Source organism: Anoplopoma fimbria, chromosome 17 (assembly GCF_027596085.1).
Source record: "Anoplopoma fimbria isolate UVic2021 breed Golden Eagle Sablefish chromosome 17, Afim_UVic_2022, whole genome shotgun sequence".
Taxonomy (NCBI): Eukaryota; Metazoa; Chordata; class Actinopteri; order Perciformes; family Anoplopomatidae; genus Anoplopoma; species Anoplopoma fimbria.
In genome coordinates, this window is record NC_072465.1 from 25,122,436 (window position 1) to 25,149,984 (window position 27,549).

The window sequence follows — 27,549 nt, forward strand, 5'->3', positions numbered from 1 at the left end:
ATATGTAATTTGTATATAAAACATAAGCCAAATTTAGGCTTGAAGTTTAGTTTTATATTTTCAAACAATGCAGTGTTTTACTTTTACATGAGAAAATGATTTAAAGATGAGGAATGACTGATGAAGTGTCCCATCATCAATTACGTTGTACTCACCAAGTTCATAGGTGAGATCTGGCGACACAGTGGCATCAGTGAAAAAGAAGATCAACAGGCCAATAAAACACACATTCAGAGGAAAGAAATTATAGTAAAAACTATGAAAATAAAAGTTGGAATAAAGCGGAATAATCCTTCAAACAGCAACTCTATCCAATGAAACACAGTTAAAATATGTTTTTCTTTCCCAAACCTTTTTTTATTCTTGTATTATAACAGGTACATTCATACAGACATGATGTTACTGGTTATACTGGTTTAGTCATACTTGTTAGTTAATAGCAGTTAGTTGAATAAGTGAGCAGTGGAGCTGGTGGTCACTTGATGCTGTCGATCAATCAGTTTAACAAACGTTTAACAGCAAAGAGGATGAAAAGCTTTTTGATCACAGTGAGCTACACTGTGGAGCAAAGCATTATGGGAGGGGTAGTTCTTTATGAAGACAAGCTAAGGCAGCCTTTTTTTCACATTCTTTGCAGCTTTTAGAAATTTGGGCAACATTTCTCCTTTAATTGATGACATCACAGCACCATGTGACCATGCAGCCAGGGTTGCAGTGACAATATAGCATGTTCAGCTGAACTCAGATCAGATTTCCATAATGATGTTGAATTTGATAAAATTAACTTTGCTTCATTAACAGTCATTTTAAAGTTTCCTCCCGTTCGAATACGTTTAACATTTTAAACCATATTTGTGAGAACAAAAATCCCCTTCAAGAGAACAGACAAAACAAGTTCTTGGCAACAAAATAGAAACAAATAGACATCATGGCAGCCTGACAGGGACAAACTCCAATCTACAGAATGTGAGGCAGATGGCATCAAAATAAAGAAAACAATCTGAAGTTATGGTCCATTTAATCAGCTTAATATGGAGCATTCATGTGCATTTCATGGTTTTTTTTTGTGCTACGGTTTAAATGGTCCTTAAGAACTGATTTTAACATTTTGCCAAAATATAAAAACCTTTGGAAAAATCAGAAAACTAAAAAAAAATTGAAGATGAGAAGGCAGAAGACGCTGTAAACTATTTTTCTCTTCAATCATCCGGTAACATCTTCTGTTGTTATCTTGTTGTTTAAAAACAAGCAGCAGACTGTTGGCACCTCAGAGGACGAAAGAAGACAAACTGCCTGATATATAAAAGAATGTTTCAACTAAAATTAGACCACCGATATGTTAGACAAAATAATCACTTCCTAGCTTTTCTTCAAGAGCATTCAATCGTTAATTTGTTCCCAAACATGAAGAATAAACCCTTTTTTTTTTAAATTCAAACAAACCTCAGCGCTTAAAATATACAAATATTTCATTTTAATAAAATGGACCCTGAAAAAAAAAAAACCCAGCCAAAGCAAAGGTGGTGGTGATATAAGTGCTTATAAAAGTTTATTCTAAGTGATTGTGGAGTGCAGAAGAAGTGTTGGCAATAACTCTTTCATAAATGTAACATAAACTGTGGCTTCGCGACAGTAAACATGAGATTTGACACATTTTGACAGGACTGAAGTCTTTGGCAAAGAAATAAGGCAGATGTTCAGACGGACTCTCAGTGTGATGCTCAGGTACACCTTCAGGGTGTGTACACTACACTATGTAGTTGGTTGATTCGGGATAATCGATTAATTGATGATAAAATGTGTGTAATACTGATAGGTGATTAAGTTTGGTGTTTTTAAGGGTCAAACAGGGGTCAGACCCATTTTAGGACACGCAGGTTCTTGAACGCGTCTTGATGGCGGCATCAACAAACCACTGAGAGTCGTGACAGAACAATCTGGAAACATGGCGTGCAAAGGTCATACAGGCGGCACTAAAGACTACTTTAAGGCTATAGCTAAGTTTTATGTTAAGGCAACAGGATTAAAGCTATGATAAGGTGTATATAATATACTCATGATACAATATTCCAGCATATAGTGCAAGAGCAAAGTGCTAAGTAACGATACCTGATCAATAAAGCTAATCAGAGCCACACACACACACACACATAGAGCTGGACCACGGTGTTGCCATGGTAACATATACTGTTTAAAGTGAGTGCCCTGCAGCTGCAGTTCTTCTCATATCCACTAGATGCTGCTGTGATATGACTATAATGGAGGTGAACGGGCAAACCCTACATTTCTCTCTACACATACAAACTCCTGCTCTCAGGAGATCATCGACCTTTTTCTGTTACTGTGGCAACGATAAAGGAGACGGAATGTGGAGCCAAAAATGGCCGACACTTTTACTGTATGTGTGTGTGTGTGTGTCTGTGATTATTAAACACATGTTAGTAAAAACATGTGATTTGCATAGTTAGTGTGGAAGCAGCAGAAGGAATCAATCAAAAATCAACTATTCTACATTACTATCATCCCACTCATTAAAGAGAAACATAAAAAAACAAAATAGATTTTCCCATGGCATTCTGATTGGCTGACAGCTGAATGCCGCATTTTGATTGGCTGAAATTCTAGCAACACATCAGATTGGTCCCCTGAAGGGTCGGTCAACATTGCTAGTGGTCTGATCCTGGAATGAGATGTGGGGGGGGGCTTCAGCTTTAAGGGTGGGCGTAGGGAGTGCAGGGGTGTTAAGGCTTTGTGGGTGCAGGCTTTAGGATTTGGGTGCAGGTGCAGGTGCAGCTGCAGCTGGAGCTGGTTTAGGTGGTTCGAGGCCTCTCATTTTGTAATAAGAGATCAGCTGGTTGGGAACCTCAGCGAGGACAGACTGAGCCAGAGACGCCTGTGGAGACTGAAGAGAGACAAAGAGAGACGGGATGTAAGAGACCATCAGAGGACAGGTCTGTCTAAAAACCATCATAACAAAAACAATCATTCCTCCTGTAGTTGTTTCTTTATGTGCTTCCAATCTAGGTTATGGGGGGAAAAAATCTACAGTCTTTGTTTTGTGCAAAAGTGTATAGAAAAGATGATCTGAAGCTCATATGAGGCTTCAGCAACACATCCAACTCTAACACCAGAGTCTGCAGGATGTCCCATGTTTGTTCAGAAATCTTTGTTTCAACCTTGAAATGCATACAGGAATGAAAAAAGGTGACTGTTAGTTCTTAGTTTAGTTCCTCTGGGGATGAGTCTTTGAACTTTGACCTGTGTATATTCTCAAACGAGCACATTCTCCTCTGTGAATCCTTCACATTGTCCTGCAGATCGCATATTTGCAAAATTGTGTGTGCAAAATTGTATTGTACCGTTTACAACTCTGACAAATGTGCATGTACATTTTTTTATAAACTTAAAAACTGCACAGCAACATTTGAATACTTGTATGACGTACTGTATATTCATAAACTTCATCTTCTGTCTATCTTTATCTTATTCTTCAGATTGTTGAAGTACCACCCAAAAGGATATTTTGTTTTTGGTAAGGTTTGTTTGTATGTTGACATGAAAAACTACAGGCACAATTTTCATGAAACTTTGAGGAAGAGTGAAGCATGGGTCAAAGAAGAACTCATTACATTTCGGAACAGGATCTGAGCGCCGAATCAAACACACTTACATCTTTGAACTTCCTGTACGGGACGAACTGGACGATGTCTCTGGCGACGGCCTCCCCCACCGTCGACCTCAGCACGCCGTCGTCTCCGTCCAGAAGCTCCATGGCCTTAAAGTCCGCCGGCCCTACCCCCACGATGATGATCGACAGCGGCAGCCGCGACGCCCGGACGATGGCGTCCCGGGTCTGATCGAAGTCAGTGATCTCGCCGTCAGTGAGGATGAGGAGGACGTAGTATTGCTGCACAGAGACACAGACGTGGGTTAATGTGTGTGTTTTTGGTTTAAATTTTGAGTGTTTGTGTGTGTTTTTGTGTGTCCTCACAGAGGCGGTGTTGGTCTGCGCGGCTTGGGCGGCGATGGAGGCGACGTGAGTGATGATGGGAGAGAAGTTTGTGGGTCCAGAGAGTCTCAGCTGAGGTATCACCATCCTGTAGGCCTCAACGATCCCCTGAATACCTGAGAGAGACAGACGGGAAGACGTTTAACACAGATGAAAATATTTCATATACGCTGAACAGCTGAAACAATCCAAATATGGAAAATGAGAAAACAGGTTATGAAATTAGAGCTGATTACAGGGAATTTAATCCAAGTATTTCTTGGAAGTTCTTCTCAAATTTTGGTCAAGTTTTTAATATAAAATACAGTGACTCAATGTAACCCATAGGTTGTTAAATGTTACACATTAGTACATCAGTACTAGTCTCATATAATATAATATGTCAGTCTCAGGGGCCTTCAGAACTTTTACTTAAGTATGATTTCGAATACAGGACTTTTACTGTGTGTGTGTGTGTGTGTGTGTGTGTGTGTGTGTGTGTGTATAAGCTTGTGTGTGTGTGTGTGTGTGTGTGTGTGTGTGTGTGTGTGTGTGTGTGTGTGTGTACCTTGGCAGAAGGGGTTAGTGGGGTTGAAGTTGAGGGCGAACTCATGGTGTGCAGCCTGTAAGATCAGCAACACAAGACTAAATTAATTCAATTAAATCACAAAATCAGGTAATGTTTTCACACAGCACACTTTCGGTAAAGTGTAAAAAAAAAAGCAATGTCACACTAGACCAATAGAGCCTCTGGAATGCTGTGTTGTGATTGGTTTGTTAGAGAACTGACCTTGTAGTCTGGAGGCAGTTTGGCTCCAAAACCAAATGCTGGGAATAGTTTATCACTGAAACATGAAACAAGAAAAAAACACTGTTACAGTCACAGAAGAAGAAGCACTTTACTGTACGGGTTTAGAATGTGGTATGTAGGGTTTAGAATGTGGTATGTAGGGTTTAGAATGTGGTATGTAGGGTTTAGGATGTAGGATTTAGGGTTTAGGATGTAGGGGATATAATAAAGGATGTAAGTTTTAGCATGTAGGATTTAGAATATAGGATGTAGGGTTTAGGATGTAGGATGTAGGGTTTAGAATATAGGATGTAGGGTTTAGGATGTAGGATGTAGGGTTTAGAATATAGAATAGGATTTAAGCATTTGATCAGTGTGTAGGTTGTAAGGGTTTAGCGTTTAGGGTTTGTGGAGTTTAGAATGTAGGGGTGTAAGGGTGCAGGGTTCAGGTCAAAGGATGTAAGGTTTAGGGAGTAGGAATACAGTTTAGGTGTTGGATTATAGATGTAGGCCCTGTAATCCTAAATAGTTACTGTGCATAACTTTGAAGGTGTAGTTTTTCAGGTGTAGGTTGTGTGCGAGTGTGTACTAACGTGTCGTAGTCCTGGACCACGTGACCCACGGACCACAGGGCCGTCAGGTACTGGTTCAACCCGTCTGGGCTCATGTAGTGGAGAGAGTTGGGCGAGCGAGGGTCTCCATTAGAGCCGGTGAAGTCGATCCCCACCTGCAGAATTCATACAACATTCATTCATTCATTCATGAACACCCACTTACAAACATTCATTCATTCATTTATTATACAAATACATTGTTTCGATGTTAATTTAATCAAAAAGTGTGTTTTTAATAGATCTCTGTTCACAAGGCTAACAAGCTCAATTATCTCGATCAAAATGTTGCAATCTTCTTTTTCTATTTCAATCGTGAACTTGAATGTGACTGGTGGATTTAAATAAAGCATTTAAAAAGTGTATGTGTTGATTTATGTTGACATACGGTGAAGTTGATCTGGCAGCCGCCCATCACATAGTCCAGGAAGGAGTACTGGGTCAACAGCTGCAAACAAACAGTGTGAATAAATGGCTCATGAGTATATTATAAAATACACTCAATTAAAATCACACACATGAATCAGAGGAAAATGACCTGAAGTTTAAAAATACACCAAAACATTCACGCTTTAGCAGTTACGGCACGAAACTATGCTGAAAGATATCCAGTGTAGTGAGCTTTTAAATGTTCATTTCCACAGACTTATTGACGTAGTTACAGTAAAGACGGAGTAAAGACGGATGCATTCACAACATCCGACTGAAACGTATATCAATCCAGTGGTGGAATGTAACTAAGTGCATTGACTAAAGTACTGTACTAAAGTGATATTTTGCAGTACTTGTACGTTACTAGAGTATTTACATTTAATGCTACTTTATACTTATACTCCACTACATCTCAGAGGCATATATTTACCTTTTATTTCTCTACATTTATAAGACAGCTTTAGCTCGTTACAAATTGTAAATCAACTCATAAATCATGATGTATTATGAAAGGTTAAGTAACCCCAGCAAAATATAAAGTAATTCAAATAAACTTCACATTCAGCAGCTGCCACGCTAAAGTGATGAACACATTAACTCATCAATAATTATAATCCAGAAATATAATAATTAGATATTTCTGAAATGGGCCATTGTGCATAAAGTGCACTTTAAGCACATTTTGATGCTAATACTTTTGTACTTTTAGCTAAGTATACTTAATTGCATTGCAGGACTTCTACATGTAACAGATGGTTACTTACTTCAAGACACATAAGTAGATAAGTGTACATGTGGTGACTGGAAGCAGTTTTATTTTTTAAAGCCATTTCCTTTTTTTCCCCCTCTGTTTCTGTAAGTGATTGTGATCTCTAAATGCAGCCATCTATATGTTGTTAAAATATTATGAGACAATTAAAATGGCGGATCAAGGTCTCCAGTGGTGAATGTGGAAGTAAAAATCAAAAGCACATAAACAATGATTTCTTCCTGTATGCGCCTCATAGAGCCAATCAGACGGCTCGGTTCAGGTTACAGATGATAAAGATTGATCGAAGGAGGAATCTACTCTCGGACTGACAGCAATTTCTACTCTAAAGCTTTAAGGTTTACAAAGCAGAGAACTCTGGGTAACGTGGTCTCTACCTTGCAGCTCTTCAGAGAGACGACTCCAGAGTTCTTGTAGCTCTTCTTCTTCTTCTGTTTCTCGGGGTGGATGCAGTCAAACGACACCTGGAGGAAGACACATAAGACAGTCTAATGACCTCTGACTGGCCAATAGAAAGACGTCTAATGTTTTATTGTCAGTGAACTCACCGGTGACCCTCCAGCTTTCTGCAGCTCGGACACTTTAGTGGTGAAGGAGCCAATCAGATCGTGAGTTCCATCGCTGTCATAATCAGAGCAATCCACCTGCAGAGGGAGGAGGAGATTTAACGTAACTAAGATTGTATTGGCTGTAATGACTGAAGGTGGATTCTGATTGGTTGATTTTAATTCAGGGAGATTTTGATTGGTTTAACCTTCAGCGGTCTCTCGAGGTCGCTGCAGCAGAGCGTCTGCAGAGGAACAGAGAACTTCTTCCAGGTGGGATTCAGGTTGTTCTTCACCACCTACACACACAAACACCTTCATCATTCTCATAATGGTCACCATCATCTTCATCACAATGACATCATCTTCAATGTGTGTGTATATGTGCTCTTAAATTAGCTCAATTATAGCTTTAGACCTTTAGAAGCGAGGACATTTTGTCAACATGGTTTCAAATCTTAATTATTTCTCTATAACATTAAATATTCATAACTAAATTAGCAACAATAGCTCAGAGTAGTAGGTACAAACGACTGTGTTGTGTGTGTGTGTGTGTGTGTGTGTGTGTGTGTGTGTGTGTGTGTGTGTACCTCTGTTCTGTGGACCAGCTGCCACTTTCCATCGTCTCCTTTTTTAAAAATCTCCAGGAATGGATCAGACTTTCCAAACGTGTCCTGGACAGAGAAAAGAGAACATGCTGCTGTCTCATTCAGTGTGTTTACATGTACTTAAGTAACTGGTTTACAACCTGATTTTAGTGCAAATGTCCTAATTCTCAGGTTGTTGTAATGAAATATTTCCAATCAGATACTACAGGAGAAACTGTTGACTGAATGAAATGACAGAAATCTGAAATATGCATGTATACAGATACAATTCAAACAGATTGTCAGGTAAGTTTGATAGTTTAAATATAAATATAAACTGGATGTTAAGCAAGAGATCATGATGAAGTGACTTCTTGTTTACATTGTTGTTTGTTTTTGATTGGAGGGCACTACAGAAGTTTCCTAGCAACTGATTTACATCTACTTTAGTCTTCACTGGACAATACACTCCTTAAGTTTTAGTGGTACAACCTGGTTTAGTTGTAATTACTGAGAACTAAGGAAGGCCTTTGAACACAAACTTATTGACTGATTAATGAAAAGCTGGTTCAAGTAGAAAGACGAAGATGAGCAATATGAAGAGCAATAAAAGAAGTATGACAGAGCAGAGAAGTGGAGAGGTGATGAGGAGCACAGTTACCTTCTTGTCCAGGTTTTTAGCCTCAAACTCCAACTCAATGGCTCTGTTGTCCTTAATCTCCTCTGCTGTAACCTACACACACACACACACACACACACCGACACATAAACAAACAAACACACACTGAGCTTTATAGTCGCAATAATCTGAATATTGTTTTGATCAGGATTCTTCATGGAGACAATGTATGACATTTAGCTCCATAATTTCAATCTTGTGATACAATTATTTTTTGGGAAAGTTATACTTTAAGAACACACGCAAGCAAGCCACACACAAACAAACAAACAAACAAACAAACAAACAAACAAACAAACAAACAAACAAACAAACAAACACAAAACACACACACACACACACACACACACACACACACACACACACACACACACACACACACAAACAAACAAACAAACAAACACACAAACAGTACATACGGTGATGCTTCCTTTCCCTGCAGGTTTGCCTTTCTTCAGCTGCAGAGGTCTGGTCAGGGTTTTACTGGAAACTACCTGAAAATCACACGGAGGAGGTAAATCTTTGTATCAGGTTGTTGTTACAGCAGCAACTGTAAAGCACTCTGGATAAAAGCTCTACATAAATACAGTGCATATAATTCAGAGACAGTGTTGTGATCACACAGTTCATCCAGCAGAGGGCGGTGTGAACCGGAGAAACTATTCTGAATCTTAGTAACAGAAAATGGTAAAAATGTTCATAATGACTTTATGTAAAATATTGAAAATGACAAATCATCAAATCAGTTTTACTGCCTTCGACCTGCGGCATCAGTTATGTGCTGTATACGCTGTATATATGCTGTATGTCCAAAGAATGCTCCTAAAACAGGAGTAGTATCAGCATTTCCCACATTTCTTTATCAGATAATATTACAATCAGAATAAGGTCTTATTCAGAATATCCAAATGGAATATGCTGTTTAGGTAACCAGTATCAATTTCAGAATAATAGTGGAGTATTAATGTGCATGTAAACAAAGTCAGAGTCTCCAAACCAGTGTAATATATAGAGTAGCATATTATAAAAGGTAAACAACCAAAAAAGCATCAGTTTAATCATCTTTTCCCACTTTTCCCAGAGTCAAAGGGGAAAAAAACACGCTTCTACAGAGTCTGGCGTGTTTACCTGTCCCAGTGTTAGCTCCACCCCTCCCAGGTAGTCGTCATCTCCGAGGTCAGAGCTGGAGTTGTCGATATCGTAGACGCCCAGCTTCAGATTCTGCACCGTCTCAAAGTGATAATCCAGCCTGAGACGCTGACTGAAGGACGGACTGGAGGTGTTCTTCAAACGCTCAGTACGAGCCAGCTGAGAGGGAGACGGACAAACAGACAGAGAGAGAGGGAGAGGACGGTTTGTTTGAGTTGTAAAATCCCAAAAAATATATATCAAAGACCCGTGTATTGTTTACGTTACCTCGGTCCAGCTGTCCTTTCCTGAGCTCTGCAGCAGCACACACAAGGGATCAGACTTTGAGCCGACATCTTTATCCAGCAGGTCGGTGCAGGAGATACTCAGCTCCACTTTAGTGACACAGTCCGCCATCTGAGGGGGGGCAGAGAGAGACCTTCAGATCAGGATTCAACGCAACAGAAAATGAATCAGCGACTGTTTCGACATTTGATGAATCGTTTGTCACTCGTCAAGCAGAAATCACATCACATTCTTTGCGTTTCGGACTCTTTTTTGAGACAAAACAAGCAACAACTTGGGCTTTAGGGAATTGAGATCAACGTTTGTCACCATTTTATAGAGCAAACAATTAACCAACAAATCAAGAAAATAAATGGTAGATTGTGATAATAAAATAGCTGCATTAGTTGCAGCCCTTCTCGACACCACCAATAAAAACATATAAACAAAGAACTACAACTACAGACCTTCACTGCAGACTCAACGCTGAATCCAAACAGTTTCTTTATGATTCTTCAAACTTTAATCTGCACTAAAAACAATCCTTGTCCTTTTACTTCACTGCTGCACCAGAGAGACAAAGACATAAACATTTTTCAGTGAGGTAAGAGTTCAACTGGGATCATTATCTTGTTCTCTTGCCTCACTTTATGGTTGTCATAAGCTCTCTGTGGCCCTTGATTAAGAGAACACTGTATGACTCTACAAATGTCTCTTTGCCGCATGCAAAAGAAGCGACCAGTCAATGAACGTTGTGATCCACAGCGGAAGCCTCCGATAATCTTCTTTAATAGCAGTTATAAAGGGAGGCTGAGCTGTGGGCAGGATGTTGTGGTGAATAATCTCTCTGAAGCAGATGTGATCAGTCACTGAAAAACAAGTTAAATGTGACAAAATATACAGCCTGAAGTAAAGAGAAAATACTGAGGGATTTTTGGTAAATTAGAGGATTTTTGCTTCCAGTAAAACTACAAAAAACTACAAAGAGTAATGCAACTTTTCAAATTGTGCTTCAGGGGACTTATACTGTCATATATTGATAGTGATACAATAATGTAATTATTATTGCATTATTGTTTATAGACAAATATGCCAAATATTATATTAATCACCTTAAGTTTCTTCTAACTACCAACCAGTGGTTGAAAGTAACCATGTACAATTACTCAAGTTAAAAGTACAATCTTGAGGTACATGTTCTTTTTTTAATACTCTCCTCCACTACATTACAGACAGAAATATTGTACTTTTTGCTCCAAAACATTAATTTAGCAGCTACAGATTCTACTTACATTGCATATGAGGATTTTAAAAACCTATATTAAGCAAATAAAATACAATGCATTGTTAAACAGTAAACTTTACCACCTAAGTGTCTTTAAAATGGTTAAAATTAGCATCAATAAAATACTGTTTTCATATTACTCATTATGCATCAGTACTATAATCTAAAAGCACAATAAATAATAATGTAAAAGCCCGCCTTGCCTCCATAATGAATTTTAACTTTCATACTCCAAGCTCATTTTGCTGATAATGCTTTTAAAAATTGTGGTATTTCTAGTTTGACTTTGCCAACCACACCTCTGAATCCACCAACTCCACCTATTTCATGTCGACTGAACCTGAGCGTAACGAGTTGACAATTCTGTCAGATATCAACTTTACAACTTTAACTTGCAAAAGATGTAAATATTTCATCCACACCTGCTTTCAATATGTTGGAACAAAGATGAGTCACAATTTATAGCTATTTTGGTTCTCAATTAATCTGTTGGTGAATGCAGTTTATACATGTTGGTTTTGTAGATTAATTTAAAGGTTAAAAAGTTTTGTTTTTTTATTTACTTATGTACTTTACTAAGGAAGAACATCTTGACCATTGGATAGAATTCATAACTTTCCATGTTGACAGTACAACACCTACTTCTGCATCAGGAGCAACATTTTTCACAGATCCTAGTTTCATTTCTGCAATTTTTCTTTCATTGATCTGAAAATGACTTTCCCCAATCACTGAGTAGTTATGAAACTATAACAATTTCCTACAGTCCAAAGTGAATCGTTTGTCACTCGTCAAGCAGAAATCACATCACATCACACATGTTGGGATTCTTTTGGGAGACAAAACAAGCAACAACTTGGGCTTTAGGGAATTGAAATCAACGTTTGTCAACATCTTATAGAGCAAACAATTAACCAACAAATCAAGAAAATAAATGGTAGATTGTGATAATAAAATAGCTGCATTAGTTGCAGCCCTTCTCGACACCACCAATAAAAACATATAAACAAAGAACTACAACTACAGACCTTCACTGCAGACTCTAAATGGTAAAATAAATGGTAGATTATGTGATAATAAAATAGCTGCATTAGTTCACAGATCCTAGTTTTTTAGTTTTAATTGATCTTTCCCCAATAACTGAGTAGTTATGAAACATACAGTCCAAAGTGATGCATTCAAATACCTTGTTAAAATAACCATCAATTAAGTTAATTGCAGGTTTCAGGTGACTTAATTGAACTAAGTCACCTGAACACAGACAGCTTTAATGTCACACCTTAACTCAAACTTCTGCTGGGATCCTACAAGTCACCCTGATAATTTACTGGACAAAATTACACTTTGAAATCAACCTGAGATTGTTTTATTTTCAAACTCTCTGAACTGAACGAGCAGCACCTGAACGCAACACCAGCATGGAATGAATGGAGGTCTGGAGAACATGAGGCTGCAAAACCAGTGAGCCAGTTTAACCAGTATAATAAAAACACACACTGTTCTCTCTCACACACATGGTATTGTGTCAATACACACTTTTAAAATCACTTTATCTTTACTTTATCTTCTTCAAACCACAAGAACAAACACTCACATTAGTCTGGAACAGGAAACGAGCCCTTTTCAGAGTAAACACACCTGAGACAACACTAACTGTTACCTGTCAGACTGTTTTACAAAGTTTCACCACAGCTTGAGTTGATATTTGAGCTTAAATGCAGCAGAAAATAAGTATTTCTCTTCCGTGCAGCTGGTTAAGCAAGCAGGGAGCGGCACTATGACATGCCGCGCTCTGATTGGACAGGCAGATACAAAGCCGCGCTCTGATTGGACAGGCGGATACAAAGCCGCGCTCTGATTGGGTAAGAACACTGTCAGTCACGCTAGCTGGAGAGAGTCCCGCCCAAGCTCCTTCAGAATAAAAGCGGGCACCACAGTAAATACTTTCAAATCCTCCCATGGATAAAATAAGATAAAATAAAATAAGATAAAATAGGATAAAATAGGATAAAATAAGATAAAATAAAATAATCCTTTATTAGTCCCGCAGCGGGGAAATTTACAGGATTACAGCAGCATAGACATACTGCAAACAAGGTACATAGTAGAAAAAACAGACAAGTATTTTAACTAAGGAAGGAAGGAAGAAAAATAGAAAATCCACAATAACTAAAAAAAAATCTTATAAATACAGACAGAATAATTATAGATATAGTATTGCACAGGATTGGCTGTAATTAATCAGCTTGTAGCAAATGCTTTGCCCATTTGGACAGTTAACACAGGTTAATACAGGCTGCAACTTATTTCATGAACTTCTGAATTAAGTTGCCACAGAGGTCAAAACTCCATCAACACTTGTAGGATAAACAACAACTTTATTGCACCTTGGAGGAGGGTGATTTTGGGCCAGAAATCCCTATTCTGCTTCCATGAAGCCAACACCACAAAGAGCATAGCACAAAATAAAGAAAAGAGAGGGTCCAAAGTAAGCAGAATCAGACAGGCTGCTTTATTATATGACTTTATTTAAGTCCATGGTCCCTCAAGCCCTTCATTGATATCTTGTAAAACTGAGATTGCTCTCTCCTAAAAGTATTTAAGGATAAATAATATAATCCAGGCTAATAATATGACTTGTTCAATAGATAAAAATGAATGCAACAATACTAATTTGGTCCTAAATGAGATATTTTCAATTTTTAGTCCAAGCTAACACACTATTTAATATTTTGATACAGGTAAATTAAACTAGGAGTAAAATACTCCTACAGTAATCAAATAAAAATAATTTAATAGTTTTTTTAACAAACAGAACAGCAGTGTTTGTACATTACATTTGTTCATAAAGAAATGTATTAATTGTGCAATGTTTCATTTAGAAACTGCTCTGGCTAGATAATCATCAGCCTAATAAATTCAGCCTTACATATGACTTATTACTAAGTGGTCTCTTTGTTAGTTTTTATTTTTTGTCAAACTACAGTTTTCAAAGTAATCAATGAGATTTCACACTTGAAAAGGCAAGACTGGTTGAAAAGTAAATTGATGTGCTTTTATGTTGAAGGGGAGACACTCAAGCCGGAAGTACTGTTGCTTAAGCACTTAGTATCTGATAATAAACTGAACTGTGATGATCAGAGACAAGATAGAAACGCTTCAGGAGTATAATGGAGAGCAGTAGAACAACCTGATCCATCTTCCTCATACATAGCAAAACAGTTTCACTTTATTCATCCTTTGCAGTAGAACCACCATGGAGTCAGAAAAGGCAGCAGAGCGTCACATCACTGATGAGAAACAGAACAGGAAAGACCAAAACACAGAACAAACACAGTGCTGAGAAAGAGAAAGCGGCATCATATACAGAACCATAATGTTCTGTTCAATCCTGTTAATCACATCCACACACTCCTCCCTCAGCCATCTCTGACGTCATCATATCACTCTCATCCGCTAGTGATTCACCTCCCTGGAAAAAACCACCCACAACATCACACAGCTTCAATGAAGAGCTTACACCCAGGATACTGTGTGTGAATCTGTCGGACAGACTCGTGGTGAAATAGGAGGGCTACTGAATGCTATTTGATTGTATAAATTTAATGATTTGTTTTTATATTCATCTTATAACCCAACAAGGAATCAAACAATACTATAATCACTTTAATTGTCAAATGATCTTATTCTTTAAAAAGAAGCAGTTTGGATGCAGCAACACAGATGTCTGGAAATAGAATTTAGTTTATTAACCAAACTACAGGTCTGTACTGAGTTAGTCATACCAGGACCTGCACTAAAACTATGGTGAGAAGAACAGTTTTATAGATCTATTACTTTAAGATTTGCGTGGAAATAAACAGTCAAACTAGCAAGAACATAACAAAAATGGCCTTTGACGCCACATTCTACAACCTACAGATCCCCAAACACTAACCTCTAGGCCACCATCCATTATCTAAATACTACCATCTATAGTCCACCATCTACCATCTACCCCCTTCACGCCACCATTTATCATCCAAACCCTACAGGCCACCACCTACCCTCTACAGGTCACCATCTACAAGCCACCACTTACCCTCTACAAGCCACTATCTACCCTCTACAAGCCACCACCTACCCCCTACAAGCCACCACCTACCCCCTACAAGCCACCACCTACCCTCTACAGAACACCACCTCCCCCCTACAGGGCAACATCTAGCCCCTACACGGCCCATTCTACCATCTACAGGCGACCACCTACCCCCTACATGCCACCTCCTACGCCCTACTTGCCAACTCCTACCCTCTACAGGGCACAATCTACTCCCTACAGGCCACCATTCATCATCTAACACTACCATCTACAGACCACCATCTTTCATTTAAGCGCTACCATATACAGGCAACCACCTACCCCCTACAAAGCACCATCTTCCCCCTATAGGCCACCTTTTATCATCTAAAAGCTACCACCTACCTTTAGAGGACACCATTTAACATCTATATGGTACCATCTACAGGCCATCACCTACCACCTGCAGGCCGCCATCTATTATGTAAACGCTACCAATTCCAGGCCACAATCTATCAACTAAACGTAACCATTTACTGTCAGTAGACCATCATCTATTATCTAAACTTGACCATCTACAGGCCACCACATATTATCTAAACTTGACCATCTACAGGCCACCACATATTATCTAAACGCTACCATCTACAGGCCACCACATATTATCTAAAACGTCTACAGGCCACCATATTATCAGGCCACCATCTACCATCTATTAAACACTACCAATTCCATGCCACCGTTAACCATCAGTTGACCACCATCTATTATCTAAACGTGACCATTTACAGGCCACCATCTAGCTAAACACTAGTTTACAGTCCACCATTTACTATCCAAACACTATCTCCAAACCACAATCTACCACCTAGAGGGCCCAACCCAGCATCTAATGCTACGATCTATTAAATCCTATTATAAATAACATTTATGCTCTTTTGGTCAGTCAATGTGAATCTTAAATTTAACCGCCTGTGGCGATACATTTCCATGCAAAAGGACAATAATGAATCTATCCATCTATGACAACAGTGTATCAGTTTGTCTGTCACTTCTCATGTTTTTAATGGAGCATCTTTGCATCCGTTACTCACCTGCAAGTCCTGCCTTCTTTTTGTCTATTGAACAGGCGAGAGAGAGAGGGGGGGGGGCTATTGAATGCTTCATAGCTCTGCGTCAGTACATCTGTATCAAACCCACCCACAGAGACACCGCTCAGACTCACGGCCTCCATCCACAAGCCAAATCGTCAGGATTTTTCGTTTTATTCCAATGCGTATCCTCCACAACACATGATTTTTACCAACAACCATTTGTCTAGACAGGATATCAGTTCAGTTTATTAAAGCCTGTTTATTTATTTATTTCACACCCACACACACTCCAAGGCTGCATGCACAAGCATTTGAATATGGTTATCATTGTACCAGTTTTGAGGTTAACCACTACCTGTTAGTAGCCGACTCTATAGACAAGTATGCTTCAACTGATGCTTCCTGCTTGTTAGGTTCAGTACAAGAGGCTGCATGTGTTGACTTAACTTGAATAAGTGAAGCTTTATTTTAAATCTGCAGCATGAATGACATCACAGAAGCTGAGAGCCACAGCGTTGACATTAATGTGGAAATCAGAATGTAATCGTTTGTTTAGCTTAAATTTTCCCTTTAATATGAGCCTTAATAATTATTGCACTTTCTTGAGAAAAAACAGATGATTGATTTGATCAAAACAGAACCCCCTTAAGGTCACAGCAAACTACTTTTTACATGACTTGCAGTACTTCTGCGTTACTTTACAAAACTTTTCGCATTATTGCCTTTAATTCACTTTTCTGCAATGTAACCACAACACAAGTAGGGGGAAAAGATTATAAGAAAGATTCAGGTTTTCTTTCTCAGAAATACAAAAGGTAGTTCACAAAACCAAATTCTACCGTTAATGCAAGGGAGCTAAAAAACAAAGTATTAACCCAGCAGCTCTCAGCTGTAGCATGCTGAATATTGAGTTATTTTAAGTACCTTATATAGCATTGAAGCTGTCCATGAGATGGTCATCTGTATTCCAAACAAAAACCAACCTACACGTCCATTCAAGTTTTACAAAGTAAAGAAATGTCATTAACTCCATTGAATCCATTAATCAGATAAGTTTCCATCAGAGAGTGAAGAGCAGTCGAGTATCAGGAACGTCCTTTTATTAGCCAAAGCAAAGGAGACTCCACATCATGTATGGTAATACGATCATACAAGTTTGTTCACACTGACAATAGAAACAAAAAAATTTGCTTTAAAGGTGGAAACATCCAAAACATACAAACAACAAAAAAGCTACCGAACTAAAAAATCTCTACAGATTTCATCTCAGCACTCAAAAGTCCAAACACACACAGTATTGAGCATGTGCTGCAGAAAGGGAAGGTAAGAAGGTGGCATTGTTCAAACACAGCAACATTAGAAAAAAATGGGACAGAAGAAAAAGATTCAGCGACAAAAAGTACTTATATACAAAATAAAACATCTGTCAGCAATCTGTCCCAAATCCCTCTAGAAAGCAACAGAGCAGTGTCGCAACTCAGAATTGACCGTAGCAACAGAGCAGAAACATTTGATCATGGCAACATAGCGTTTTATCATCATTTTACCATAGCAACAGAGAATGTGAAGACCTTATCATAGCAACAGAGAACCACACACTGTGGTCGTTTCATCTACAGCATGGTTTACCATAGCAACAGAGCATGTGAAGAATTTAACGTAGCAACAGAGCATAGATGAAGATATTACCATGGCAACAAATTCGCCATGGCAAAAGAGCATAAACATTTTATCATAGCAACACGCTGTGGCTTTTTAAATCATCATTTCAGATAGCAACAGAGCATGTTAAGATTTAACCATATCAACAGAGAATAAACATTCTAGGACAGCAACATACTGTGGCTTTGCATCATCATTTTAGGACAGCAACAAACATGTTAAGATATTACCATAGCAACAGAGCATTTACATTTTAAACCACAGCGGCACAGCATATTTAAGCGCATACAGCAACAATGTTTGTCACCCTCTTTATGATCATGATACCTTACCATAACAACAAAACAGGTGAATATATTCAGTGTGTCAACTCTGGACATGACTGCATTGGAAACAGGGTAAGAAAGGACCAAAATCCTGCCAACATCAACATCAAAGGTTTGTGCTACAAGAGTCAGTGGACGAGCTGCAGAAAAGAGCAAAGTCTTGATCAGAGTCTTTCTACTGGACAACTCGCAGGAGAGGGGGGGCTTACCTGTCATTATCTACACATAGGGGGAGGGGCTTCAGTGATCCAGCGGCAGGACCAGGTCTAAACTGAGCTGTAGTTGTGTTTGACTCCAGAATCTTGCTTGGATTTAGTTGGCTTTGTTTCACCTGTATGGTTGATCCAGGTAGGTGTAACATGTTGTTTACTGAGTCTGTTTTAGGCAGGGCTTTAACCCAGGCTTATCTTGACCTTACGTGCTCCAATAGGTCGGTCATTGAGGTCCATAACAGCGGCAGTGGCCTCCTCGTGGTTCTGGAAGGCCACCATGGCCTCGCCAGTTGGCAGGCCTTTCTCACTGAACTGCAGGCAGACTGAGCCTTGCAGCACCTGGTAGCCATAGAAGAAGTCCATGATCTCGTCCACGGTCACAGTGAACGGCATGTTCTGAAGCTTTACGATTGTTGGGCCAGGAGCACCACGCTGACTGTTGGGATTGTGTTGGGACTGTTGGGATCCTCCAGGGGCTGGCTGGTTACGGAGACCTTCAGTTCCTGGAGTGAACACCTGCTGACCACCAGTAGCTCCTCCCCCTGGCCGCCCTTGGTTGTTGTTAGCCCCTCCCCCTCTGGGCTGTCCTCCTCCACCTCCTTTTCTGTTTGCATTGTCAAACGGCACCAACCCTCTCAGCCCATCCTGGCTGAACGGAGCTCCTCCTGCTGCTCCAGGTCGAAAGCCCGGGGGCTCCATGATTGGAGCTCCAGGAAGACCTGCAACTAATGGGGGAGCCACGCCAAGGTTAACCTCCCCCAGCCCTGCTCCCAGAGGAGGGAGAGGAGGAGGGCCTGCTAGACCATTCCCTGGGGCTGAGAATGGAGTCACAAAGGGGGCATTATTGAGGTTCCCCATGGTGTTTCTGAGAAAGTTAAACTCCTCCCCACTAATCCCAGCAAATGGGTTGATCTGGGGTTGCTGGGGACTGGGCTGGGCTTGCTGGTGCTGGTTCTGATTTTGGTTCTGCTGGTTCTGGTTGCGTTGGCCCCTCTTGTTCTGAGGAGGAGGATTCCTTTCAATTTCCTTCATCTGATCAAAGGTCACCAGGTGGACAAAGGCATCACGGCCATTGAGTTTTTGGCGGTGCAGTCTCTCGGCCTTGCGGGCGTCTTCCTCGGTCCGCAGCTGAAAGATAGCTTGCCCTAAACCGTTGCCATGGCTATCAGTCAGAACTTTAAGGGTGTCCTCGTAAAGCCCCACACCCTCCAGGAAGGCACGGACATCCTTCTTGGAGACATTGTAAGGGATGTTGGTGATGTGGGCGCAGTTCCTGGGAACTTTCAAGCCATCCTGGTTCTTGCCGTCACCCTGTGATGCTTCACGTTTGCGAATGGTGTCTATTTTTTCAAGCATTCCCTTACGGCTGATTGGGTGGACCTGGATGAAGCGGGTGCCCATATACTGCATGTGAGCACCCAGAGCAGTCTTGTAGTCCTGTTCTGCTCTGAACTCAAGGAAGCCCTCTCCTGTGGCTCGCCCGTTGGGCCCATAAGCAATGTAGACGCTGTCCTCCATGATGGACAAATTAGTAAAAAACTCTTTTATCTGTTTCTTGTCCGCCTCGTAGGGCAGGCCCTTCAAGTAGACACAGAATTCTTGCCGGTGCGGAGATCGTGACCTTCCTCGCTGTTCCCTGCCTCCTGCCATGACATTACCACGGCGATGATGCTGTTCCTGTGACTCGTTGCTGTTATTTGACTTGCCGATATTGTGAGGAGCATGGATTATCATGCCGTCATTGAGGCTGGCCCATTGCCGCTCAGAGCCTGGGGTGATTTCAATGAACCTTTGGCCCATCATGCCACCTCCCCTCTTCACAGCTTCAAAGCTGTCCTGGGGTGAGAAGAACTTGACCATAGCCCTGCCAGTTGGCCGTCCCTGCCCGTCCCTCAGCAGGCGAGCCCCTTCCACCCCCAGACCCCGAAAAAACTCCCTGACCTCCATCTCTGAGCAGGAGAACGGGAGGTTCTGCAGGAGGACAAACAACTCATCGGGATGGGCCACTCCAGCTCCGGCCGCTGCAGCAGCAGCAGCAGCCTTCATATGAGCCTGGAGGCCCAGCGAGGCGAGAGGGGAGAGAGGGTTAAACAGCATGGGGTTGGGGGTTCCAAGAGGGAGGCCTGAACCCATTCCTCCTGGGGGAGGTAGGGAGGGGTTGAAGGGAGGCATGGAGGACATGTGGGAGAGGTGGGACATAGGAGGCATTGGAGGTCCTTGGGACATGGGGGAGACAGTAGGTAAGGGCGGAATGGAGGTCACTGGAGGAGGAACTGGAATATTGGGCATTGAGGGCATGGGGGGCATGGAAGGCATGCTGGGAAGTGGAGGGATGGGTGGGGGGCCTGCATTGAGCGATGCAAGAGCTGTGGTGATTGTGGGGGCGGAGCTGTAACTGTTGGGGAAGCTGGGCACCACACTGACTACTGCCTTGTTGCTCGGTTGCTCCTGAGAAGAGCTTGCCGCCGTCACTGAGACTTGGGTATTACCGAAACCTTGGTTTCCATGGCTACTGCTTCTACCTCCTGCCCCTTGATGCACTGTGGGTATGGGGGCAGTGCCTGCTTGTCGATTAGCGTTTCCTGCTGAAGGTGTGGCGGTCTCCACAGAGCCCGCCCCAGCCTCAAACCTGCGGCGGCTGAGTTCAATCATGTTCTGCATCTCTGTCTTGCTGCTAAGCAACAGCGACACTTTGGAGTTCTTGATGGACCCGCCTGTACGCATCATCCCCAGCCTAGCGTCTTCGTCGGTGGCGAAGACAATGAAGGCTTCGCCATGTTCACCCCCCACGATGTGCACTCCCCCGTCAGGGATGGTTAGGCCAGAGAAGAAGTGTCTGATGTCCATGGTGCCGGCCACTATGGGCAGGCCCTGTAGCCTGATGACTACCGCCATACTGACTGCTAAACAACAGCCCTACAACCTGGGGAAAAAGCAACACTACTGTCAGATGAAGAGCAAAAAGGGGGAGACCAGTGGTTTCCAGATGTTTCCTCAGGGAACTCAGAGGTGACTTAGTAGGCCACTAAAATCTTAGCCAACATTGCTAACATTTAAGTTTCTTCAGAATAACCCTGACAACGTGTTTACATTTTATGGACCAATTTTGGAGTCCAGACATTTGGAAACCAGTGGTAATTCAAACGGATTTGGGGGTGAAACATTTCCAAGAAAACTAGCAAGAAAGCTCAACTGAAACTGTCTCCATCCATCTGCAGCCTTTAGTAAATTTGATTAACTTGTGTCAGATCTTAAGAGATTATGCTGCACATAAGACTTTTTGTTAAACCCTAACGGAAGCAATCTTAAGCATTAACATATCTCCACTGTTCATTAATCTGCTCACGTTTTGTCAGATACATAGAAATAAATGAAAACGTATACATTAGGCATGGGCTATATGACGAGATTATTGTTCAACAATATTGGCAGGCCACTATAACGGTCCTCACTTTTCCACGATAAAAGAACAATATTCAATTATAAAACGTGTTATGAATTTTGCGCTATTCGGTCTCTCTTTCTCTATGCCTCACCGTATTTCAGTAGTGCATAATAAACATTAACAACATGCTAGCATATCCCTGATGCTGTATGTAAGTGTACATACTAGGGCTGTAGCGAATGTCTTTTCGATTAACATTCGAGGCTTTGATTGAGGTTTCTGGACAAAGGTTGAATGTCTGTCGTCATGTTTAATGACATTATCATCCGAAAAAAATGGGTAAAATATTGTTCAATTTTGTTATATAAATGTATGCTATGGTGCTGTTAGATTGCTGCTAGACCGCCCAGTTAATACAGGTGCGACTGTACAAGAGCAATATCTACATATTAGGGATGTAACGTTCTACAAAACTTAGGTTCAGGATGAAGTTTGGTTTTCACGATTCAATACGTTTTGGTACAAACTTTTTTTTATTTTTTTTTTTTAAGTATTTTGAAAAACAAAGCTCATTGGCCTTTTTTCTTACTGTAACAGTTAAATTACTCATATATTGTCATATTGTCAATCTAGTCTGTTTTTGGTTCGCTCTGCTAATTGATACATTCAGGCAAAGTTGTAATTTAATGTTTTAAGTGTACAGATATACCAGACTTCAGTTTAACAATGTCGCCATACAGTTTAACACAAATCATTGCACATTGAGCTTTATTTACCCGGCTTTCCGTACTACAACCGGCTACAGTTTGAGGGCGACAACTAGAGAATGGGCTGCCAAAACTTTTTTGGAAAGACTTGCGCCCCAGAATTGATATTCCTTATGTGCAAATAGAAGACATAAACAACTGTTTGGGTCACACGGCGTACATAAAGGATGTTGCGTACCAAACAGAAAGGTTTGAGGGCGAATGCATGTACCGTCCCTTTTGTGTTTCAGCAAAGCAGTTCAGCTCAATGCCAGTCTTACACAAAAATGATGCAACTTAATTAGTACATGTCTCTTTGGCTCTTTTAATTAAACCTTACTGTTGTCTACCATGCAGTACAAATACGTCCCTTGTAGTCTGAAATATTTTTTACAAGAGTAAACCTTCATGAATCTCATGCAACTTGCAACTCACCAATGCAACTAGGCTGTGTGTATAGTTTCACTGTTTAACAGACAGGATTTCTGCAGGAAGCTGAAACCTGGTGAAAAAGGTCAGATGAAAAACACATTCCTGTTCAAAACAGTTTGATGGAATTCAACTCTTCACAGAATATACTGGAAGTAGGCTAAGTTTTGGTGTTTTCAGCAGTTGGCAGGCTGTTTTTAATCAGCGTGAATAACTGACTCATTCAGTTTTAACGAAAGGTCAAATATTTACAAAGTATTGTGTGTTGTATGATTTTATGCCCTACTCCTAAAAGGTTGTCTTTACGCTGAACATAACGATAAAAACTACCCAATCAAGATCATCAACAGCCACAAAAGACTTACAACTAGCAACAGGGGGGGAAGAAAATCAGAATTCAGTGCAGACAAACCGGTCCAAAACCAAATTCTATTATCACTAAAGCCTGGCAGCGTTCCCAAAATATCAATCAATGTGATAAGAACAAATAGTAAACTGAAGACTGGACATGCTGAAATGCAACCAGCCAGCAACCAACTCCAACAAACCAGCAACTCCCTCCAAACACCAAGAAACAACCCAGACAACCAGCAACAAGCAGCTGAGCAGGACTGAACCTTCTGCCTCCTCAATCCTCAAACAACATCAGCCCGCAGACCTTCAGCAACTGGTTGTAGAACATCACACAAGCAACATTTCAACCTGCAAATCTGTTATACATTGACAAAAAACATCATGAGCAACAGCAGTAACTTACCAACCAGAGCAATGAGATCAATGTCACCAACATTTTAACAAAAGCAATGTCAGGTACATGTAAACCAGAGCAACATTAGCATTATATCAACCAGATTGACATTAGCATTATGAAATCCAGAGCAACATCAGCGACTGATTGACAGCACAGCACCAAAGACAGCAGCTGATCAGAAGAGAAAGCAAACAGAAGTTAGGTGCAGAGGAACACTGATAAACCCTGTTGTCCAACTGAGAAACAGCGAATGGAGCAATGCTCGCTGCTAACACAATCCTCTGATCCTCATACACATCTTCAGGTTCTGTTCTCCAACTAGCCCTGATCCAGGACTGTCTGACATCATAGTCCTAAATGAAGATCTCACTAAACTCAGACATTTCAGGCAGTCTTGGGTGTGAGACTGCTACCTGCAGCCGACCACACACAATGCAAAACGTCAATGGTTTTATTTCTAAACCTCAGCACAGACAATTCACAACAACACTGACATTTGATCGTCAGTTCTCCTAATGCTTCTTCAAGATTTACCTTTTAGGAATTTCCAACCTGGACATTCACTTCTCATGTTACTTCTGGGTGTCAACCTCGGACAGTCTGTGAGAAACATCAACAGCAGAAAGAGGATAAAACACAGCAGGAGAGGAAACGGCAACAGCTAATCGTGTCAGAGGCAACCAGAGAGGGGAAAAGGTTCAACCGAGGCTGAAGTTTGCACTCACATAAGCCAAGAAACAAGATAGAGCTGATAGGATACAGAAAATAACCTCCTTCAAAACAGCCAGAAAACCAGAAAATTCAGGATTAAAGAGCAAAACACTGCCTTGATCAAAGCTGGAAAACATTGCTGTCCACATGTTGTCATCAACCTCAAAACACAGCAAAAAGAATGGGATTGGACGAGAAGAGTGGAACGACACCCGTGGACTTAATAACTCAGAAACAAAGATTGCATCTTTTTTTTTTAAGAACAAGGATGAGGGAATCTCCACATGTTGGAGCTCAAATCTCAACAGAGAGAAAAACAAGAGGATCCGTTGTGATAGAAACCCTGGAGCACACAAGACTTTTGTTGCATCTTAATAAACCCTTAAATACAACATGTGAACTCCAGACCATATTCATCCATCTGTTTCAAAAGTCACTGATAAACATCTCTGGTTCTGCTTGTACAGAAGTCCACTGACCTGCACAGGGACAAAAAGAGAAACGACTGACATAGAAGAAGATATATGCAACAAAACCCTTAACGTACAGCACATTGTGAGGGAACAATTACCTGACAGATACTGGATTTTGGTAGCCTTTAACAATATTGATATTTTGGGTATGATATATATACCAATACATTTCAGCTCGAAGCTTTAACCAGGACCTGACCCATAAGTTGCTGTGCAGACTACATATCTGGCTTTACATCCATAATACTCATTGCCAATACATCCTAAAATAAAACCACCAAAATAATATAATATTAATGTATACATTACCAGTCAAAAGTTTGGACACACCTTCTCCTTCAACTACTTTGAAGAATCTAAAATATAAAACATATTCTGGTTTGTTGAGCATTTGTTTGTTTACCACATAATTCCATATGTGTTCCTTCATAGTTTGGATGTCTTCAATATTAATCTACAATGTAGAAAAAAATAACAATAAAGAAATAAAGAAAAACCATTGAATGAGAAGGTGTGTCCAAACTTTTGACTGGTACTGTATATTATATATATAAATAAATAAAAATATATTTACAGTACTAGTCAAAAAGTTTGGACACACCTTCTCATTCAATGGTTTTTCTTTATTTTTATGTTTTTTCTTTATTTTAAACTATGAAGGAACACATATTCTTCAAAGTAGTTGAATGAGAAGGTGTGTCCAAACTTTTGACTGATACTGTATATATATAAATAAATTTAAAAATATATATTTATTTATATATATATATATATATATAAATAAATAAAAAAAAATAAAAACCATTGAATGAGAAGGTGTGTCCAAACTTTTGACTGGTACTATACATCCATAATTGTCATTGCCAATACATCCTAATATAAAACCACCAAAATAAAACCTCTTTTAAATGTATTAATTTATTATATATATATATATATATATAAATAAAATATAAATAAAATATATAATTCATAAATTTATTTAATTATTTTTCAACCATTCTCCATCTGTAATTGGTTTCTGGTAAAAAAAAAAAAAAAAAAGAAAGTGGCAAAAATCTAAAACCCACACCGTCTCCAAGACAACCGTCACTCATCTCCAATATGCTAATTCCACCAGATTGACGTCACTTCCGGGGCGTGGCCCTTTTCACTGCAGCGGAAAACTCCTTCTTGCACACCCGACACATGTATGTGGTTAAAACCTGACAAAACACCTCCCTGCTCCCTCCATACAGTGAAACTACACCATGAACCCGCAGTGGACACATTAGTAACCCGCAGTGGATAAATTAGTGTCGGTTTGATAGCTGACGTAAGACGTAAATACTGAGTTTAGCTTAGCTAGCTTAGCTTAGCTTAGCCGCCTAGCTTGTTTTGGACGCTTTGTGTGCGTGTGTCGGAGCGGAGCAGCGAGCACCGGCTCCTCTCTCGCTCTCCCGGTGCAGAGTGTGTCACTGAGCGGTCCTGCCGCCGCTTGATTCTTACCGAGAAATTTGTCAACAAACACACTGAGGTTTTAACTCATGAACGCTCCTCTCTTTCTCTCTCTCTCTCTCCGTGGTGGCCGCTGATGCACGAAATGTCGGAGCAAACACCGCGATAACACACGAGATTACGCGAGAGTTAGGGTGAGCTTTTCTATGACGTCAGATCGCCCCCTACAGGCTGAAGACTGACTTGCAACTAGAGTACATATATATATATATATATATATATATATATTTTTATATATATATATATATATATTTTATATATATATATATATATATTTTATATATATTATACATTTTAAATATATTTTTGCACTATTTTGCAAGTCTGTAATTGTTTTGTATATAACAATAACTTAATTCCTGTTTGCATTAGAGTTAATTCAATTTGCAACTAGTGTATATATATATATATATATATTTGATATATATATATATATATATATATAAATTTTAAATGTATTTTTGCACTTCTCTGCATGTCTGTAATTGTTTTGCATATAACAATAACTTATTTTGCATAAACATGGTTCATTTATGAATTTGTTTGCTTTATTTTAGAATAATGTTTTTGCCTTGGTGTTATTGTTTTACAACCTGTTTATATATGTAAAAATACTGCATGTTTATAACTTCTCACATGTACTTAATTCCTGTTTACATTAGAGTTAATTCAGTACGCAACTAGTGTACACATATATATATATATATATTATTTATTTATTTTTAATATATTTTTGCACTATTCTGCAAATCTGTAATTGTTTTGCATATAACAATAACTTGAAACAAAACTTTATTTTGTATAAACATGGTTCATTTAGGAATCTGTTTACTTTATGGTGGAAGGATACTTATGTACATGTTTGAGCTAGTGAAATGCAAGAGCAAAAAAAATAAATACATTTACTATACAAATACAAGTTTATACATGTATACTATATATAATGTAAAATAAATAGTCTGCTGGTGTCTAGTGGACTGTAGTGATAAAGATGAACACTTAAGCACTTATATAACTTAGGTAGAAGATATTTAGGTATATATTTTTATTGTATTTTGATTTTACCAATTGTCTTTTTGTGTTGTGTATATTTTTGCTTGTTGA

General features: G+C 39.8%; 1 protein-coding gene across 4 annotated transcripts; it reads right to left on the reverse strand.

Moving 5' to 3' along the window:
- Positions 1 to 1,524: 1,524 nt before the first annotated feature.
- On the reverse strand, positions 1,525 to 26,546 carry cpne1 (copine I). 4 transcript variants are annotated; one of them, XM_054617876.1, is made up of 16 exons: positions 26,437 to 26,546; positions 9,818 to 9,946; positions 9,530 to 9,709; positions 8,821 to 8,895; positions 8,384 to 8,455; positions 7,726 to 7,809; positions 7,345 to 7,434; positions 7,139 to 7,234; positions 6,968 to 7,054; positions 5,778 to 5,837; positions 5,372 to 5,505; positions 4,779 to 4,833; positions 4,557 to 4,611; positions 3,992 to 4,125; positions 3,671 to 3,907; positions 1,525 to 2,902 (listed from the first exon to the last, which is right to left on the reverse strand). In XM_054617876.1, the coding sequence occupies exons 2-16, from the start codon at positions 9,944 to 9,946 to the stop codon at positions 2,765 to 2,767; spliced, it is 1,626 nt and encodes a 541-aa protein (XP_054473851.1). In that variant the 5' UTR covers positions 26,437 to 26,546; the 3' UTR covers positions 1,525 to 2,764. The 4 variants fall into 4 exon arrangements, with proteins under 4 accessions (XP_054473851.1, XP_054473853.1, XP_054473852.1 ...); XM_054617878.1 differs by lacking the exon at positions 26,437 to 26,546 and adding an exon at positions 12,760 to 12,866; XM_054617877.1 differs by lacking the exon at positions 26,437 to 26,546 and adding an exon at positions 12,694 to 12,866.
- Positions 26,547 to 27,549: the final 1,003 nt, after the last annotated feature.

Bases quoted from the DNA above. Each gene is read 5' to 3' on its own strand.
- cpne1 (XM_054617875.1), bottom strand. From the start codon at position 21,348: ATGGCGGTAGTCATCAGGCTACAGGGCCTGCCCATAGTGGCCGGCACC.